At 37.9% G+C, this 21,611-nt stretch overlaps 1 protein-coding gene and 1 long non-coding RNA gene across 3 annotated transcripts; one reads left to right on the top strand and one right to left on the bottom strand.

The window, feature by feature from the left end:
- Window positions 1–4,974: 4,974 nt before the first annotated feature.
- On the bottom strand, window positions 4,975–21,495 carry ttll12 (tubulin tyrosine ligase-like family, member 12). Its single transcript, XM_056749251.1, has 14 exons — window positions 21,340–21,495; window positions 20,700–20,854; window positions 20,101–20,299; window positions 19,850–20,009; window positions 13,190–13,323; window positions 11,901–11,977; window positions 11,272–11,388; window positions 10,779–10,973; window positions 8,805–8,916; window positions 8,524–8,675; window positions 6,866–6,947; window positions 6,423–6,491; window positions 6,200–6,338; window positions 4,975–5,187 (listed from the first exon to the last, which is right to left on the bottom strand). The coding sequence occupies exons 1-14, from the start codon at window positions 21,472–21,474 to the stop codon at window positions 5,036–5,038; spliced, it is 1,878 nt and encodes a 625-aa protein (XP_056605229.1). The 5' UTR covers window positions 21,475–21,495; the 3' UTR covers window positions 4,975–5,035.
- Window positions 14,122–20,279, top strand: LOC130421405 (uncharacterized). Of its 2 annotated transcripts, XR_008906805.1 has the most exons (5): window positions 14,122–14,466; window positions 16,834–16,985; window positions 18,790–18,901; window positions 19,863–20,056; window positions 20,149–20,279. It is a non-coding gene; the product is annotated as an uncharacterized LOC130421405 (long non-coding RNA). The 2 variants fall into 2 exon arrangements; XR_008906804.1 differs by lacking the exon at window positions 14,122–14,466 and having other exon boundaries at window positions 15,557–16,985.
- Window positions 21,496–21,611: the final 116 nt, after the last annotated feature.

Raw genomic sequence — 21,611 nt, 5'->3', positions numbered from 1 at the left:
ATGTTTAACAATCACGAATGATGTCTAATCTTACTCCCTGTCATTGAATTTAAGTGCTGACCAGAAAGTTCCAATGTTCTTAGAACTAACCACTTGCTGCCTTTTGCTAATAACATTAATAGAGGTTTTTATGACATATCTTACTTCCTCTTTTATGAAACTAAGTATTAGATCTATACTCAATAAACTTTGGACTCTGATTAAACTGCACTTCTGTGTCTGTGTCATTCTTGGTCTACAGATCTGAAACTTTGTGTGTTCCATCGACTAGACTCTTCAACTACCTAGGCATAAAGAAATAATCTTACAGTCACCATGACCACAGTGTTTCACTACAGGAGCTTTGGGAATAACACGGCTGCTCCATTTGACTTACCTCCTGTTTACACTATCTTGGTTTGTGGGTTCACTTTAATAAGTTAAACAGAAACACACTGTTATCTTTGTTGAGGGGTGTTCAATACATATTGAATAAAATGGAAATGATGGCACTTCAGTTCAGAAATTACTCTAATCATGGATAGTCATGGGTAAGTTTGATATACTAGCTCAGCAATACACAACTGCATGTGTCTAGTTTGAGTTCATGAACGGGTTAAGGATGAATTTCAGAATCCAGAATCTCACAGCGTCTCATAATTTGGTGGGCAAAAGTGAGATGGGTTGATAAACAATTGACAAAGCCAGTTTACTTTTGAAAATTCCAGTTTACTATTACTATTGAAGACATTCTCTCTGAAATATATACGGAAAGGCACTGAATGTGCTGTCCGAGGACTCTTGGAGACCTCAGAATGTGTGTTTGGGGGATGGGTTAAATTCTTAATTACCCTGGTGGATATCTCCTTTCAGAAGGCAAGAATGTGGGGCAATGCAACCTTATGTGAGGGTTGTGATTTCTATTTGGTGCAAATGGTTCTTTGGTATGTAAATGACGTGCAGAACCTTCGGTCACGTATTACCTTAATGGCCGTTTACAAGATGATGTGATCTGTGAATGATAAACAGTAGAACTGTTTGGTAGAAAATGTTCAATAATTTGAAATTTCGGTTGGAGTAACTGTGAGTTTAAAACCTACTTTTTGTCCTACTTTTTTAGATGGTGGTCTAGTGGGTTAAACCACTGAACTGGTAAACCAAAGGTTGCTGGTTCGATCCCAGCAGCCACCACCAGTGTGTCCTTGAGCAAGACACTTTACTCCATGTTGCTCCAGGGGGATTGTCCCTGTAATAAGTGCACTGTAAGTCGCTTTGGATAAAAGCGTCTGCCAAATGACTAAATATAAATATATTGTCCTCAGTCAAGCAGGAATGTATCTGTGTCTCTATGGTGGATTTTCTATTTCAGTGTTGAGTTTTCATAAATAAAATATAAGTTAGTTATATGTTTCATATACTTCTCTGATATAACAAAGGCTGTGGGCCTCATGGGTGGAGCACCAAACAGCACCATCAGGCATCTGTATAGCATCACACTGCACATACACTTTGTAGACATTAATTTGTTCATATATATGTTTTACAACACAAAAATAGACTATTGCTATAATTTATTGCATACACTTGTGCGTTCAGTGTTATCTTGTTTGAACAGAAATGGTTTTGGGTTGCACAGTGAAGGGTTTTAATAACAATCTATGTTTTAATTACATTTTATCTTTTTATGGCTTATATATAATCAATAGTAGAATTTGTGTATTAGTGTGAACAATTATGTGTGTGTGTGCAGCATTGCATGCAAAGAAGAGGGTCAGCAGTTTGAGGGTTTGCACGAGAACTCAGCTGTTTGACCTGAGGTCATGCTGTACATGCAACGCACGTACCCATATAGCGCGGGTTGGAAGAAACAAGTTTATGTGGAGACCAGGGGGGGGATATGCTGTTTTGCAGATAGTAAAAGAAGAAGGGTGCGGCCGGAATGAGCACGAGGGGTGTCATCACTCCATGGGACACAAAGAAAGCAGCAAATGTGGAGGCGCTCGGGGGAGGCACGGCCTGAAGAAAGAAGATACACCCTCTCACATACATATAAAAATGATGTAAACTTTTGAAGCGTTGCTGACTCTCGGTGAAGACTCTTCGGTCTGAGACAGCCCAGCGCGCTGTATTCTGATTAATAAACTTCAACTTTTGTTCATCCGAAGTCCATAAGTCCAATTTTTGAATGCGCAGGACAGTTGATGCCCATCAACAGCACGGTTTAACCATGAGCTCGTTGTATTAAAAACTACATTAAGGAAGAAAGGTTCTAATAATTGACAATATGATACACATCTGCCTGTTAAAAGGAAATCTATATACTTTTCTTTAAGAACTTCAAAAGGTTTCCCCCAGGATTAAATCCTAATATAGTGAGCATGGCATATACTGTAACTGTGGCAGGTAGAGACGTGATTGAAATATAATGGTTGCAATTCAGGAAGAGCATGGACTAATAAAAAAGATGATATTCGTGTGAGACCTAATTGGTAGAAGGCGATGCAGGCGAAACCTGATTGGTTAACACTGTGGAAAACAACTTGAGGTTTCTGTATGAAGGATGGAGTCAGATATGTATTCGTTGTACATCTTCTGAATATCTCACTTTGCTTGCTCGACAAATAAAGATTGAACCTCTTGAAACCTGGCTCCTTGGTCTTCGCGATTTCTTTCTGCATTGGACAGCTGATTTTGCCACGACATCTACATACACACCATACCCTTTCTCATCCCTTACATCTTGAGACATCAGTTTATGGCAATATTATGGTACATTTTTCACAAAATGTTTCACAACTTCTATTCAATGAGATGCTAAAATTAAATGACTTAGTGAACAAAAGTTCACTATTATTCTAATATGTGGTAAACATAACCTCAAATAGATAAGAATAGCAAACAATTGGACATAGCCTATGTGAATATAGACAATGATGATTAAAGGTTATCTTACCATTATAGTATGTAAGCCGGTAAATGGTCAGAAACATGGAAGCAGATGGTAAACTGATCTTCGTTTTGACACCCGAGGTCAGAATACGGTGAGGCCACCTGTCGTAAAAAGATCTAAACAATAGTGACGTGCATGGAATGCGTGACGGCTGAAATATTTCTTTGAGCAAAGCTACGAGAGGATATTTTAAATATAGTCACAACTATGTTTGGCTTTCTAGTCTATCATAAAATAATACATTTAGTTAGTTATAGGTTTCATGTATTCTTCTGAAATAATATTGGGCCTCATGTACAAGTTTGAGCTCTTGAACACCTACATGAACAATAAATATCTTATCTTAACTGCTCGTACACCACACATCATTTTTAATAAAGAAGTTTGGTTCGTCGCATAGAGTCAAGGACGCTGGGTATCTCTAAATAATGAGCTAATTTTTAATAAAACTAATGTTATGAGTGCAAACACTTCAACACCTGCACACACACCAAATATCTTTTAACACTTGTGTAGAAAAGTTTAATTAATCGCCTGCAGCCCAAGGACACTGGGTTGCTCATCCTACGCTAAACTATGAGCTAAATTTAATAAAAACAAGGTTAAATCATGTATCGTCCGAAAGCCCCGGAAAAGTGTCAAGATAAAGAGAGGCACCTGTTTTTGAGAGGCGCTTGCTACCATTAAATCTTAATATGGTAGGCCGGAAATATAACGGTAGTGAGCGCAGAGGGACGGGCTAATAAAAAGATGATATCATATGAATCCTGATTGGAAGAAGATGATGTCATGCAAACATGATCGGTTTAAACTGTGATGACAACTTGAGAACAATGTATAAAAGATGGAGTCAGATGTGTATTGGTTGGATCACTTCAGATGAACTCTTGCCCGGGCAAATAAAAGTTTAAACTCTTGGCACCTGGAACCCTTGTCTCTGAGATTTCTTTCTGCGATGGAAGGCCGATTCGCTACAACATTAGTTATAGGTTTCATGTATTCCTCTGATATAATATATGCCTTGTTTAATTTACTGCACAAACTCACATGCACTGGTTCCACAATAAACTTAAAGGAGTAGTTTACTTTATAAATAAATGTTCATGATCATTTACTCACCCGCATGTCATCCAAGATGTTTAGTGGAAAAGGAATGAAGGTTTATGATGAAAACAATTGTTTCACTAGATAAGACCTTTATTCGTGGTTCAAAGCCCTTGAAGCTGCACTGAAACTGTCATTTTGACCTTCAACCGTTTGGAGTCCATTGAAAAATCCTGGAATGTTTTCATCAAAAACCTTTATTTCTTTTCCACTAAAGAAACAAAAATAACATCATGGATGACACGAGGATGAGTAAATGATCATCAACATTTATCTTGAAAGTGAACTGCTCCTTTAACCACGAGCTCATTGTTACGTTAAACCGTAAAACTGTAGTACTGTAAGTGATATACCATGTGTATCACTTACGTTAGACGTTTAGTAAAGAGGATAACATCATGATATATATCTCCCTGCTAAAAGGTTCTTGAAGGGTACATCATGATTTGTTTTTCTTTTAAATATCTAAAAGGCACTCGCCACGATTAAATCTTAATACGTTTGGCCGGAAATATAACTAGCGAGCGCAGGCCGAGTGAAATATAATAGTTGCAGCCTAGATAGGGGACGGACTAATAAAAAGGTGATATCATGTGAAACCTGTTTGGCGGACACTGTGAAAAACAAACATGACATTTCTTGTGTGGTGTCAGATGTGTGTCTGGCAGATCACTTCAGATGAACTCTGAATATCTCACTTTGCTTGATCGAGCACATAAAGCTTGAACACTTGGCATCTGGAACCCTTGTCTCCGAGACTTCCTTCTGCGTTGGAATGTCAATTGGCTTCAACACAACTTACCCAAGCGCTGTTCACATTGACGATATTCACAATATGCCAGTATCAAGTGCCTTTTATCTTTTTTTAAATAGGAACCATTTGATAAAAATAAAAGTGTTCTCTGTTACTGCAACACACACAACAAATACCTGAACAAAAACAGTGTTGCAGTGTCTCTCTTTATTTCCAACAAATCATTTGAAAGCTGAAATTTAGTGTGGTCATTCAATGAGAGTAACGGGGCACTGCTCCGCCTGATCCAGGAACAGAGTTTGAAACATGTGGTCGTAGAAGCTGGGGTGGTAACGACATGCCCTCTCACAGTCGGGGCTAAAGTTCACCTCCAGTATCTGAGGCACCATCACACGCTCTCCTGAAGAAAACATAGAAGCAACCGTGTGAAATTTTGTCGTTTGCCAACATAGATGTCATATCAGGTACAAAGCATCAGCAAACATCTAAGGGATTAAAGGGAACTAACATCTAAGAATGTCATCGTCATCAAGAATGTATCACTAAAAAAATGATGTGACTTGAAAGGGGAAAGATAGTAACTTTGTTCTAATTTAGAAGTGGCCACAGCCAAGGATGATTCTTTGGCTTGACTTGGATTGTACCTTGTAATGATGCTTACGCTTCTGCAACATATAAAAGTTGCAGACTATCATCTTGACACATCCGCTCAGAGGGGAGGGATATTTCGAATAAGGGTGAAAAGTTCAGCGCTGAAAAGTTCATGAAGCTGTCAGTATGTTTAGGACGTCCAGGCGGTCAATAAATCTATAACGAAATACATTTTCGCATGACGCCACTCATGCACTGTTTTGGATAATCACACATGTGTGATTCCGAACTAATATAATAATGAACAGTTAAGGTATAATAATATACCTTGATTGTGAAATGCAAATTAATATTGCCAAAAGATAGACTTTATTATCATCGACAACAAGCCGAGTTGGCCAAGTCAAGACCTTGTCTCCAAACACATGCATAAATACAGTTCGTTGTTATGTCCCGTATGTTACTTTTAGCATGCCTGTAACCTGACATGTGATGTTGCATTCCCAGCACCATATGTATTTTTGTTATACTCTTCTCTATATTTGGATGTTCACATATTTGACTTTGCATACATTGCATTCTTGTAACGGTCCCACAGTCAAGTGTATCTAGAGGTTCTGTATGTTTCCTTATTCTAGCCAAAAGACACAGAGAGTTTCCTTATTAATATAAGTTCATGGTTATGTGTACACAAACAATATAATTCCCGGGTTCATCATTCTACTTAAAATGCACAACACCACACGGTTTAACAAAGGTCCTCTCTGTAATCTCTTTAGCATCCTAGCAGGCCTTAAAAAACGAACAACAAATAAATGTACCTTCTGCTGTCTGGTCCCATTTCAACATAAGGTCGATGGCGTAAATGGCTCTTGAGGACGGATAGGCACAAATGCCATATGGAGCCGGACGACAGGAGGCCGCCTGGAAGAGCTCAGAAAAGGCTCGGAAGATATCCGCCTGGAAAACATGTGACGTAAAAATACACTTTTAAAGAAATGCATAGAATACGTAGATTACAGAAATTAGAGGCGAGAATCATACCTCAACTTGTTTCCATGGAAACTGTGGATACTGGCTTTCGAACATGGGTATGAACTCATCGTAGTGAATCTAACAAGAAAAAAACAACTTCATCTGAGTTCAACTCAACGAGTAATGAGAGAATCTGTGAAGGATTTTCTTTCTGATGTATTTCCTGTTCTTTCATTGCATTTTGCCGGTTCTTTTTTAATATGCTTAATCACATACAAGAAACTGATGTATGATTTCTGTGGTTGTAAAGAGACTTTGAGTGTAAAGACACACTGGAAATTTGAGTCCTGGATGTTGGGATTCATGGGATCATGTTGCCGGATGGAAAAGCTTAAAATATCATGAAATCCCCGCTTCAGCAGCACTTTCCCACACCTCCAAAAGGGTTTCAAAAGTGAGCGTGATGGGGTTCACCAGGAGATGATGTATGGGTGCTGTTTGTGTTTTTCTACCTGTTTGAGCTGCACATTTTCAGCGTAGTTCATCACGGTGTAATGCTTCTGATAATCATCCAAATGATCCAACGAGAAGGGTCTGGAAGAGGCAGGAAGATTGAGATGTACCTGACATGGTTTTGTATCATTCTTGTACACGTTCAGCTAAACTACTGCTTTTTATTACTTCTTATTTTGTGTTCTTCTCAAGTTATGTTTCACAATGTTTTTATTGGAGTAAGACTTTGGAATATATTAAGGTCATGTATCTGTTCAATAGCACTAGAAGTGTTTATGTTAAAGAGCACATGATATATATATATATAATTTTTTAATATAATTGAGTGACATTCCTTCATTTTAAAATATGCATTTTAAAACGCGTTGTTGATTTCAAGGTTGTCGTCTCCTTTTACGGGCATTTCCCATGTTATCGATTCTTTTGAGTTGATTGTTTTGAAGGCATTCATTGAACAATGGGCAAATTTTGGTTTTGCCTGTGTCCCACATATCATGAGAAATATATTTCAATGTACATTGTTAATATGTTTCCAGACAGTTTAAGAACTATGTCTTGATTATCATGTCAAGCCTTTACTTAATGTCATCAAGAAGTTACGACTTCAAGTGTCTGTACCAAGATAACAGCATGTTCCAGATGCTGAGACAGGGAACTAACCTCATGCTGCCCTTTGCTAAAAGTATTAACTCAGAGGTCCTCATTTCCCCTTTTATGCATATATATATATATTGGACCCATACTTAATAAACATTGGATTTTGAGTGAACTGCACTTCTGTGTCTGAGTCATTCTTGGTCTCCGCAACCCAGGGTGCTAAGAAACAGATACAGTAAGTTCAAACAGGGCAACCTTTGTTTTTGTCTTAAAGTCCCAGTGAAATAAAAAATGATGCTGCTTATTTTTCATGAAATATTGCAGCGTTTATTGTAAATACTTTATCAATGTGGGTTATTCTCTTTCTAAAATTCCTGTGCCTTCATAATCTTCAAATAAAATCTGAAAATGCACCATACATCTTAAATGACGTATGGCGGATGGCTTGGGCGGGGCATCTGTTAACTCCTCCCCTTTAACTGCGAGTCTGCTGCCAGTTCCATTTCAAAATGCTACGGCTGTTTTTATACATCCAATCAAATCGCCAAGAAAGGCGAAAGCCAAGGCAACTATGTCTCTCATTAGAAACTCCATTTCACTTGGAAATGCGTCAAAATACAGAAGAAAACCGATCACAACCTTCGGTTCACGGGGACTTTAAGGGCACAACTCTTCAGGGTGGTGACTACTCGGGCGTTTGACGCGTGTAACGTGTGATTCGCGCAAGTTGAAAATAGGAACTTTTGCCGAATATTCGCGCTGTGTTAACCAATCAGGAGCTTGCTCTAGTAGTGACGTGATTATGATGAAGCGACGTTGATAGTTGGATGAAGCCCAAAGACTGAGAAATCTGTCACGTTCTTGACAACCCAACTAGTACTTTTTTGCGTATGTGTATGTAAAATGTGTATATTCATTTTTAATCTTAATTATTGTCTATATGCGTGATAATAACAGAACATTTAAAATATATTGTGAATACTCTTTTGCTAAACTAATACCTTTGATTAGACTTTTACATCAAACTTCCATTAATAAGTGTGTGTGTGGGAAGATTTACTTGTTTGCAAATCGCAGCCAGAACACGTTGTACGCGTAAAGACGCAGAGGTTCCACGGAGCGGAGGAGCACCATGTAACGGATGTCGAACTTCACCACGCCCACCTCTTCTCTACGAAACAACACGGGGTCCTCCAGATACTTACTCACCACCTGAGAGAAACACATGCACACGGTTTAAAATCATGTCAATGTTAAATGCTTTTATTTACTTAAATCTTTTATTTACTTAAATGATGACTTGGAAGTGGAATAACTGCAAGCATGTGTGTGTTTGTGTACCTTTGGAGTGCTCTCCCTCTGTCGGATTATGTAATTCAGGTTGTTTGTGATGTGTGTGTCCAGACCGCGAGCCAGATTCCAGGGTTTACAGATCCAGTGGTTATCCAGACCCCTGAAATATATAAAAAGTTCAGCTTGCTTAATCTGCGTTGACATGCTTTCCTTTTTTATTCATGTTTTTCTACACTTTGTAGTGTTTACTGACACTGACGATGATTAGTCTGAAGATTATGTTCAACTATATGAGCTTGAACCTGAGGAAATGGAGGAATGAGAGGTATTGCTGCTGCAGAAATTGGGTATGAACAAATCCCTGGTGAAAATGAGGTAGTAGCCAGTCAAAATGAGGAAGGGTTAGCAGAAGTGGATAAAAAGGAAAGGGCTGTGGCTAACATTTCAGCAATATCAATACGACCAGAGACCGAACCCGAGGAGAAAGACACTGAAGTCGAGACTGAGGAAGAGAATTAACTTCAATATTATACTTAAATCAAGATTATTCTTCATCATTTATCTCACGAATCAATATTCTCAATGCTAATAATATGTTTTACTTTTATGATTTGATTTATATAATCACATATATACAAGCTTGCAACTGAAAAACAGGGTTTATCCCAAAAACAATCTGCAAATGGCAAAAATCACGTTTTATTCTTTTATGTTTTATAATGTTTGACTGGACACAGGGTCGTATGTAAAACTGATGGTCTTAAGGTGGCCATTGTGAGAATGTATGATCTTGTGCTTCCCTGTGACGCGTTATGTAAGGTCATGTTTAGGTTGTGTATCCTGATATGCCATAGTGATGAATTGCGTCGTGCTTCATAATTATAACGCCTGACAGACTTAGGACCTTAAAGCACCTTGACCATGTGTGAGTAGGAGTTAAGATCAGCAGATGTATGCAGAACACGGAACTCATTTATTGCTGAGATTTACACTTTTTATGAAAACATAATGTTCCATTGTTGAAGTGTGGCAATGCTCATAATACGCACTAGCCCACTTCCTCTTTTATCTATATATAAACGCCACATTTGTGTCCCTGGATCCAGACTTCTGAGTGTTCCATTGACACAACTCTTAAACTTTACACATAGACAAAAGTGAGACCTCAATTTGTTTCGAAAACAAATACTGCTCTCAATTACATAGTAAAAGTATTTCGTTGTTATAAAAAATCAATTTTAAAAGTGCCATTTTATCAAGCAGCATCTGCGTTTAAACACCGTTAACAGATTGTGAGAATGTGAATTTCGGCTGTGTCCCTTACATAACCTGAAATGTTTATATGCTTTGTTTTAACACATCTGTTGTGTCTCAAGATAATCAATACCCAAGAGACATGGCTGAACCGGACTGGATGACATGAATCCGGCCACCATGTCCCTGAATGTTCTAGATGATGGAGAACAGGGAACTAAAAAATATGCTGTCTTGACAAAATAATATGAATCCGAGGTCTGGTGACTTTCAATGACCGAATGTTACTTCCTGTTTTATACATATAAATATTACCCCTTTAGACTATAAACTTTGGACTCTGATTGAACTGCACATCTCGTGTCTGTGTCTTTCTTGGTCTCCGGGATCCTGAAAACTCTGAAGGTTCAATCGACTTGACTCTTCGACCTTAGAATAATGAAACTTAGATAGGGGGACAAAAAAGTAATAATCTTACACAGACGTAGTATTTTCGTTTTGTTTTTCTTCCACCTCAATTCTCAGAAAGAACGGAAGGTTTGAAGAAAAACTTTTCGGTGTCTGGTAGTGTCTACACTCATAAATAATAAAGCTTGCTAACTTAATTATTATCAAACAGTGTTAAGCAGGGATGTTTTTAAACCTTGAAACGTACCAAACATTGTTCTTAGTCCAACCCAATGGGTGTCCATGCAGTCATGACAAATGTGTTTACGATGCATCCAGAGTTATTCATCCCTAACGGTGAGATAACATCAAAGCTCTCACCTCTCCTTTCTCTGTGAGTAATGCCTGATGAACTGAGGCATCTCCGTCTGTAGATTAAAGGTCCTGGGGAGCCACAGGGGTCCCTGTCCTCCCCTCGCTCTCCGGGACACTGACGCCAGGCAGTCTTTAGTGGTGAGCACCGTCTCGCAGGGGAACTGGTTGAGGAGGACGTGAGGTCGTTCTTCGCTCATCTTCCTAACAGTAAATGAATTAACAAAGGTTAAAAAAAATGAATTAAGGTTTTCATGAGAATATGTTTTAGTTCCGAAGGATTTAATAAAACATGATTGGATGAAGCACGCTTACTTAAACTTAGATAAACTAAACTTAGCTCTGTACACTTTAGTGGGCTTTGTGAGACATGTTTTATTGCACTTATGCTTTTTGTTGTCCCGATTGCGTCCTTTGTTTACCCAACATGTAAGTCGCTTTGGATAAAAGTGTCTGCTAAATGACTAAATGTAATTCAAAATTGTGTGATACGCATACCCACCTATAGTCTCGGATATGAGAAAAGGCCCAGATGATATCGGCCTCCTCTTCATTTTGGGTAAACTGGAATCGTGGGTGTTTAAGATTGTCTGTGACCTGCTTCAGCTCAGAGTAGACCCTGATATAAAAGCCAAGACAGAAAATAACTTGATGCAGTTTCACACTCCAAATATTTTGAGCTGTTGGTAAGTCGGATGCCTACATTTTCTTTAATGAACAGACCAATAAACACTAACAGAACGTCTATCATTTTGGACCCGATTCTGTTCAAACCAAATTATATTGCATTAATATATCTTATATGAATGAAATATGTGACCCTGGACTACAAAACCAGTCATATGGGTATATTTGTAGCAATTGCCAACAATACATTGTATGGGTCAAAATGACTGCTTTTTCATTTATGACTAAAAGCATTAAGATATTAAGTAAATATAATGTTCCATGACGATATTTTGTACATTTCCTACCATGATAATATAAAAACCTTTTGGGCATCTTCAGATGAACTCTTGTGTCTCACTTTGCTTGCCCTTCGCCAATAAAGTTTAAACTCTTGGGATCGGGAACCCTTGTCTCTGAGATTTCTTTCTGCGATGGAAGGCCGATTCCCACAACAATACTCACTTTAAAACGTTCCCGTCTGGCACACAGTACGGCTGAATGTCCACCGGGAGCTTCTCCTTGTTCTCTTGCAGAATGGTCTAGAAAACCACAGTGATGTAAAAACAAGCATTAATTGGTGCTCATTTGGATAAAAGTCAGACTATGAGAAAGACTTTGTTCTCATTACTGTTAGATTGTAACTTTTTGAGGATTCTAGGAGGTCAGTCAATGAAGTACAGAAGACTGGACCCAGGGACCAAGAATGACACATAAGTGCGGTTCACTCAAAAGTCAAATGCCTGGTTTCCCATACAAGTCTTAACGCTAGTCCCGGACTAAAATGAAAGTTAACTGAAAATAAATAGCTCTGACATATCTTGAAATATATCATTGCCATTGTTTTGTCTCAAGATGCTATTGTGTATAATTTTGATCATATTCTTTTATGAAGAATTATTCATAGGAATATTTGTAACATAGTTGTGTTAGTAGATCTGAAATCATATTAACTCAGATGAGTATATATAAATAATGATAATAATAAATATATAAATAATTTCAGCAATACAAAATCCAGTGATGTTTTAAAGGCCTGACCCAGATACAGGAAATTTTATGATGTTATGTCAAACTTATGATGCATTATAGCGCAACTTATTTTAAAAAAAACTGAGTCAAGGTTAAAATTCCACCATTAGACACAAACATTGTTGCCTAGAAATAATGGTGGCAGACAAGGACAGTTGGATAATAAAAAATAAGAGATAGCGGGAATCTACCGGATTGGTTTCGAAAGGAAACACCTCTGAGCAGTTTCAGTAAAACTAGAGGTTGGAAAACACCCGATTTTTAGATGTTTTATGATGTTTTTGGAATGACTTGGGACATCTCACTTTGTTTGACTTTTTTGAACTGCAAGATCAGCATTTTATCATCAGCGATCAGAGATAGCACAGAATGAGTATGTTTGCCGACCTTTTGTCCTAGTATGGATATTACTCAAGACTATCCGTCTCCTAACCAATAAAACGCATATTTGCCTATGGACTGACGTAGATTAGTTGTCTCTGTTAGCGTACATATTATTGTAATGTATGTTACGCCACGTCGGCCCGTGGAGCTCTTCGTGAGTGCTGAAGTTCACTACACATTTTCTCCAGTTATGTCTGAGCCATCATCTTCATTACGGACCCCTAACAGTGTTCACAAAACAGTCCGATAGTTGCATAGCACGAGCACAACATCCCAGAAGAGAATTAGCCAACTTGAAAGAAGCAACACCACCAAAACCCAAGATTAAACATGCTCACTTCATAGTAAAGGTCTGATGGTTCCTGGACGTCATCGCTCACGTCCTGAAGATCATCGAGTAGCCATGGTAACAGACGACATCTCCTCACCGTAGAAACAGTTTCACCGTGCGCATAATCTCGTGTCACTTCATCTGATGACAGATTAAAAGTCAAATACCGCAAAACACCATATAATTCACATTCATACGTTGCTCCAAAGATGTTATCCAAAGTGACGTACAGTGCATTCGGTCTATGCATTGTCTAAAGCACACATAAAAATCTATGTAAAATATAATATAAAATACGTGGTAAATGTCTTCCCTTGGATTCGAAGCCCACAATCTTTGCGTTGCTAATATGATTGTTTTGTACGGTATTCTTGACACAATTTTAGGCATTACTTAATTATTATGTATTACAAGACACAGAGTCAAATCTGCACATACTTTTTAAAGAGCTAGTACATATTTTGACTTCAAATTATAAATATAAAACAAATTGTCCAGTTGTGCTTGTGCCAAAATTACAGAGGAGATAAGAGAGTACTGAATAATGGTAGCAAGCCAAAAAAACGAAAGATGTTAACCACCTGATGATGACATCAACTATTATAAGTGTAAATGAAGGGAGAGGGTCTGCTCACACAGGATGATTATAACCAAATTAGGCTGTGAGAGAAGATTTGAGGAGACTTTTACTAACCAGAATATAAAGGAATCAATCATGTTATGGTTTGAGGCCACTAGCCAGGCCATGGTGAGGAAGAACATCTGGTTAAAATTATAATGGTAACCCCAAGGCCCCTCCCCTCCCCCAGATATGTGCGCGAGAGAGGACAGCCGGAAGCACTGGATCAAGAGACACAGACAGTTCACTCAAAGTTAAATCTTTATTGACGCATTTTCCCCTGATCGTATTCGGTATGTATGTAAATATGTAAGTTCTGCATTATAATAATAAAAAACGGAGTATAATGTAACTAAATTGGGGCGGTCATGGGAGGGCAAAAATAAACGCATTGCGCCTCATTCATAAAAAAAACTTTATTGAGGCAAGGTCGAATATATGCGAAAGATGAGGAAATTATGTAATGCACAGATTTAGACATAAACTGCGACCGAAATCGCCTACTTATGTTATGACACACCAAAATCACGTGTTAGCGCCATACGTGCCCTTTAAAAGTAAAACCATTCATTTAAACCATTTCCGCTCCGCGCGCGCTGCTTCTCTCCCGCCAAAGGCACGCAGCAGATACGTTTTAACAACAGTAGCGCAGACACACAAAGCAGGTAAATGGACACACAACGGTGAACAAAATGCAGCAATTTTAAAGTATTTGTATCTATTAGTGTGTTTGTTGTTTGTCTCCAACTTTCGTGCAGATTTGTGATACTTTATGAACCATAACGGGTTTATCTACATTTAGCATTAGCATTATTGATCTTCATGTAAACATTTGTGAGCCTGTGTTAACAAAGGCTAAAGTCTAATAAACTAATCAACTACATCAAAGATTAATCTCAAGCATTCATTTTAAGATTTCAGTCTTTAAAATGGCATTATTCAGTCAATACTGAAGATTTTGTTGTTATATTTTGTGAAGAAAACAGTGAAAAGACTTGAAAAGCGGGTCACATTTGGTAATGAACAAAGCTAAAAAAACGATTCCCTCACGTGTGTCAAGATATCTGTAATGTTACAAATGTACATATGTTAAGTCTCATATCTATATAGAAAGACTGAACGAAAATCTTTCCACTTCTACCGCAATGTTTGTAGTCAAGAATACCTCACTATGCAAAACAATCTCTGCATTGTTCAACGTTTTATGATCCTGTCCTTTAAGTCGTCATTATACTTTCTAACAATAACCTGCATGTCTACAATCTTTTTTATTCATGTGATGAGTCTTCATTGGAAAACAATGCTCTTCTTTATTGCTCCTGTAAGATGAATTTCAGATGGCAGCTAATATGATACGGATCACGACGTATAGAATATATGGCCATATATACACTAGTATCAGTGTGGCATAAACCGTGTGCGTTCACTCATTTTGTTCATATTCACGTATGTGACCGTTTCATTCTCAATTCTCCTTAACTTTCACTGTGGCAGGGACTTTTGGAGATTATTTAAATAAAAAAAGTGTAACATGACATTTGACATTTATGGTTTTGTCAGACGCTTTTATCCAAAGCGACATACAATGCATTATACGTTTGTATCTGAGTATGTGCAGCTCCCCGGGATCGAACCCGTGACCTTTGTGTTGGTAACGTCACGCTCTAACCACTGAGTATATACATACACACACACACACACACACACACATATATATCCAAAATATAGGAAAATAATAGGAAATTGTGTAATCACCGGACCCAGAAACTTCGGTAGATGGAAAATCATGAAACATAACTGCTAGTACTTTTTCTTAATTTTGCATAATCTAAATTCCGTGATCTCTACATCTGGAACTTCCTGGTTCAACCACTTCAAGTCGTAATTCTCAGTGACACTTTAAGTGATCAATAAAATAAATAGGATACAGCATTAAACTATGTGGAATACCAGGCAAGACCTTAAATCTATCACTACCGAAAGGGAAAGTATTGTGTATAATTCTGATCATATTCTGAGTACTATGGGGCTTAATTCTGTGTACTATGGGGCTTTTTATTTACCCCGATTATAAAGAAGTATTCATAGGAATGTTTGTAACAAAGACGTGTTGGTAGATCAGAAATCACATTAACTTAGAGATGAGTATTGGAACGATAAGATTGTTTGAATGATATAATCAATACATTTATGCATGATTCTTGATTTTATGAACTATTTTAATCATTTTCAGTAATACAAAATCCAGGGATGGTGTGAAGGCCAGACCCAAATAAATTATAGCACAGCTCATTTTTGAAAAGCCAGATGGCACAACTTATTTTTTAAAAATTAAGTCAAGGTTGAGATTCCACTATTAGACATGAAACCTTGTTGCCTAAAGATAATGGTGGCAGACAAGGACAGTTAGGATGATAAAAAATAAGAGATAACGGGTAATTACCTGATTGGTTCACCTTTGAAAAGTTTCACTATAAGTAGAGGCTGGAAAACACCAAGTTTTCAGATGTTTTGGGGACTTGGAACATCTCACTTTGTTTGACTTGTACAAATAAAGTTGAAACTTTGACACCTGGACCTTCCTTGTCTGAGCAATTTTTTGAGCTTGAAGATCAACATTTTCCACAACAAAAGAAAGATACTTTACACTTAAAAAAACCCCTGAAACAACGAAGTAAAATGTATTCCACCCGTACGTGCATATAAAACATAAGAAACTCCTCCATACAAATTTGAATAGCACAGCACCGTGGGATCTGACCACAGCAGATCTGTGTCTAAACAGAAAGTGTCAGAATAAAAAAAATGTGCTTTCCGTAAAAAAAAAAAGATGGCAAATGTTTGCACAAGTCTAGAGGAATCTTATGTTTTTATTCGAAACCTCGTTCCCAACAAAACTCTCTTCAGCCTTTTGTGCGAATTGGCCCTAATCTCCAGATCACAAGACAAATAGTGTCAAATGATAAAAGCCAATGATAACAACTGGCAATTAACAACACATGGTGTGAAAGCTAATCCTCTTTGTTTTCTAGGGTGTTAAGAGGTTAGAGAGATTTGAGTCTTCGTGACCTTCACACTCTCACTGAAGACGGAGAACTTCTCTGCTGGCTGAAGACGAACCGACTGGAGTTTAGCATTGTTCACACCTGGCATCACAAAACCGCCGTTTGCAGATGATCCGACCGTAAGTGCTCAACCAAACAGCACCATAAGCATAAATAGTACTTGATAGTGTTTGTTCCACTGATTTATCTTCATTTATGCATTATATTATTGAAAGTGATCAGTTGCTAAGAATGCAATACTTGATACTCTGCTCTGTATACTGTGAAAGGATTTGCGAGACCAGTTTTATTGCACTTGTGCTTTCTGTTGTACTTATGTTGTTCCAATTGCTTCCATTGTTTACCTCATTTGTTAATCGCTTTGGATAAAAGAGTCTGCTAAATTACTTAATGTAAAATGTAATAATGCAATAATGCTTAAAGTCTTTAAAACCAATTCGAATTCTATTCAAATTTGGGCAGTCAAACGATTAATCACATCCAGAATAAAAGTTTGTGTTTACATAATATATGTCTATGTACTGTGCGTATTCATTTTGTATTTATAAATACAAACACATACCCATGAATACATGTTAGATCATGAAATCATGAAAAATGATAGATTTCTTTTTAAGCAGGCGAACTTACAAAATCAGCAGGGGATCAAATTTACCTAATTTACCTCACTGTAAAGTGAAAGTGACCTATTTGTCTGTTATGGTGACCCATATCCGAAATGTGATCCCTTCTTTAACCCATCCAGTGAGTAGTGAACACACGGACAGCAAGTGGTGAACACACGTATACCTGGAGCAGTGGGCAGCTATCACTACAGGGCCCGGGGAGCAAGTAGGGGTATGGTGCCTTGCTCAAGGGCACCTCAATCGTTACCTGCCGGCCCTGAGGATCGTCAGGCAACCTTCTGGTCACGAGTCCGACTCTCTAACCATTAGCCATGATTGCCCGTATTGTATGTGTTAATAAATACAAAATTATTACGGATGGTACTATGGTGGTTTTTCTATTATAGTGTGAGTTTTCTTATATAAAATAATACATTTAGTTAGTTATAGGTTTCATGTATTCTTATGAAACAATATTGGGCCTCATGTATAAGTATGAGCTGATGAACATCTGCACACACGCCATATATCTTTTAGAACTAAGACGTACACCCCACACATTTTTGTAGGGAAGTTTAAGTAAATAACATACCACCAAGGACACCGGGAAGCTTATTATCGCTAAACCATGAGTTCACCTTTGATAGGAACATGGTTAAATCATGTATCGCCCCCGAAACCCCCAGGAAAGTGTTAAGATAAGAGGCGCCTGTTTTTGAGGAGTTCACGCCACCATTAAATCTTAATAGGGTAGGCCGGAACTATGAGCGCAGAGGGACGGGCTAATGAAAAAGTGATGTCATATGAAACCTGATTGGAAGAAGACGATGTCATGCACACATGATCGGTTTAAACTGTTATAACAACTTGAAAACAATGTATAAAAGATGGAGTCAGATATGTATTCGTTGGATCCCTTCAGATGAACTCTGAATATCCCACTTTGTTTGTCCGGGCAAATAAAGTTTAAACTCTTGGCACCTGGAACCCTTGTCTCTGAGATTTCTTTCTGCGATGGAAGGCCGATTCGCCACAACAGTACACAGATATAAATCATGTAAACACAAATCTAAGGCAGCTAGGCCTGTGGAACTCCTTGAGAGTGCTGAAGCTGACTTCTGCTGGCAAAACTACAAACTATTTTTCTTCAGTAAATTTTCTGCATTCCTGACTCTTTATCTTCATTCATCATATCTGGCCTATGGGTCTTGTAACTACACATGTATGCCCATAGTGCCTGCAGTAAACGTCATGAACAAAGAAGAGAGACTCCTCTGCTTGAAGTCAAGCACAGGCTCATAAATCTTTCCCCCTCCAGATTAAAGCCCTCAACCAGAAACAGAGGCTGGAAAACCCCCTTAATACATTAAAATCATAACCGACCGCAAACACAAAGCTGGAGAATCTGGAAATGAAACTGAAGAGTTAAGGTCAGTAATACATCTTTATTGTAATGCATGTTGAGTTCGCATTATCCAAAACAACTTCTGTCTCATTTAAGCAGCGTTTCTTACTGGATTTTGGATTGTATTGTTTGGTGTGTGTGTGAAATGTATGGAAAAACATTATTCGTTATATCTTTTTTTGCATGTTCAGCAAAATAAAAAAGCATTTTGTCAGATGGGGGAATTTGTTTTACCCAAAAGCCTACCCACAACGTTCCAGTGATGTATAAAGTATACGTATTAGTATTAGATAAATGTTGCACTTAAGTATCAAAGGTACTTTTTATATTAAATCTACTTAAACATTTAAAGTAAAGTTGAAGCAAACATCTTTAATAAAAATGGTTTTCACATAGAGATGTACAACTTAGTTTTATCAGGAACAGCATGTTGCCAAATTGCTAAACTATAAAAATAAAAGTTCCAAACCACATCTTTATAACTTTACTTTGTAACTTATAACTTTATAAAATGATTGTTCCCTCCCACCTCAAATATTATCCATCTTTGAGAACAACTTGGAACAAAATCAGAACAAATCTGTCTTTCCTTTACTTCTATTTTTCTTGCATTTCCCTCACAGTAACAACTCAGTCATTTGATAATTCATTGAAACTGAAAAATTGCTGTTTCTATTTAAAAGCACATTAAAACCTTGTGTTGAAATGAACTGCGGAAAGCACCTTTTGCACTTACACATTGAGCTTTGTCATGGTGATCTGATCGCTGAATTGTCTATTTCAGTTTTTTTATGCTTTTATTTTGTAGTAAAGAACATGCTTAGAGGAAGTAGAAGTCCGCATAAATATAAAGACTCAAGTAAAGAACAGATTCTCTCAAAAGTACTGTACTTATGTATTTTCACTTTGTTACATTACTACACTTCAATGTTCCTCGTAAGTTCTCCTAACTTCTGTTAAAATGCAACAATACCTGCATTTTCCAGGACTTGCAGCGGCCACAGCACAGTGTAAGCGATTTGTTGTGGAGCGTAGAACAGAGGAGCCATACAGCACGTCGGCTGCGAGGAGTGTTGAACACGAGAACCAAACTCATCCATAATGTACCACACAGGGACCTTCTCTTCTGCAGACTGCAACACACACAACTTCAAAATTCTGCAACGTAATGTTTCAAAATGTGCGTTGCATTTGTAGATTCACATGACGTTTCACATTTCTCACCCCTTGAGACAGCTGATATGTTTGGTTGTACTTCCACATATTATCCAGGACCGTCTCCACGATTTCCGGGTCAGGAGCCTCTCCGTGGAAAGGAAAGCCCATCAGGCTGGCCATCCGTATGAGCAGTCCGGGAATCTCCAGCAGCTGCTGTCTGGCACTTTCCACTCTGTACGTCCAGGCGTGATCCACAAGAAAAATGCTGGAACATAAAAGTGAGGCACCGTTGTATCTAATGCATTGGATCCAATAAACTCTCTCCCTATCAATTAGCAGAAAGTGACCCGAGCGACGTTAATCGTACAAGGTTTTCAAAGAAGCGAGACAAGAACGATATGAAGCAGATAAAGAATGGGACAGAAATAATGATATCCAAAAAAAGACAGATGATCAGATTATTTAGGTAAATCAACAGATTTTTTGTTTTATTATTATTACAAGGTGTAACATTCAAGGTTGAAGCTTTACATTTGCATTACTCAATTGTAATGGTGTTGATATTTATATAGTGGTATTTATAGCACAGGTAAAAACCTATGACGTCATTATCAACCATTTATAAAATATCAGAACATAACTATCAGACTCACTGCTGCCCTCACCTGGTAGGATCAGCAGCCTGCAGGCCACTATCTCGTGTGACAATCACTTTATAACTCATCTCATCTCCAGGATGGTGTTTCCGTTCACTTTCATCCTCCTCCACTTCCTCTTCTTCCACCTGCATGATCCCAAACACCTCACCTGCATCAAACACCTGCAGAGGAAATACATATTTTGTTATATTTGAACACTACATACTAGATATTAAACGCTGTTTTTCTGGGTAAATTAATCTCAAGGAGTATAGTTTGAACACACTACATCCTTTTATTATTTCCGCAGGAACAGACTTGCTGTTACACCAAGGAGACACAGACTAGATAACCAATGTTGTAGATTATTGCAATTTTACATAGTTATTGTAATAATGTGCGAGTGTAATTCATTAAAAGAGTTTAATAAAGTAACTTGCAGCTATATGACTATCAACCATGAACTGACTACAGTGAAAGTGAATTGATGTCATTGTTTTTGACTAAACTATAGATACTGTGGAGAGACAATCTTACTTTAGTCGTCATTATAGTGTTTCTATAAATATAATAGTTCAACTGTGGTTACTGCAGGTACGTAAAGCCATGGCATATGTTCACACAGTCTGTTGACACTAATAGCATTAAGAGTAATATATATATTTACCTCATTAGTGAGTTTTAAATGCAAACTCCTCCAGTAAAGCGGTGGGATTCTCGCGGCCTTTAACGCGGGAGTGTGTAAAGCGAGGAACAGCCGATACTCTTCATCTTCCTCCCCGTTTACATCTCCGTTCTGCATGTTTGCTCACATGTGCCTGTACTGTACAGCGGTGCATTATGGGTAAGAGATTTAAAGGGACAGAAGGTCGTCATGTAGCCATACAAATATGAAGATTACTCGAGAGATCTCAATTGCACGTGCTCTCAGAATAACCA

This window comes from Triplophysa dalaica, chromosome 5 (genome assembly GCF_015846415.1).
Source record: "Triplophysa dalaica isolate WHDGS20190420 chromosome 5, ASM1584641v1, whole genome shotgun sequence".
NCBI classification, from domain to species: Eukaryota; Metazoa; Chordata; class Actinopteri; order Cypriniformes; family Nemacheilidae; genus Triplophysa; species Triplophysa dalaica.
The sequence above is the reverse complement of the archived record's forward strand: the minus strand, read 5'-3'. Positions and strand labels throughout refer to the sequence as shown.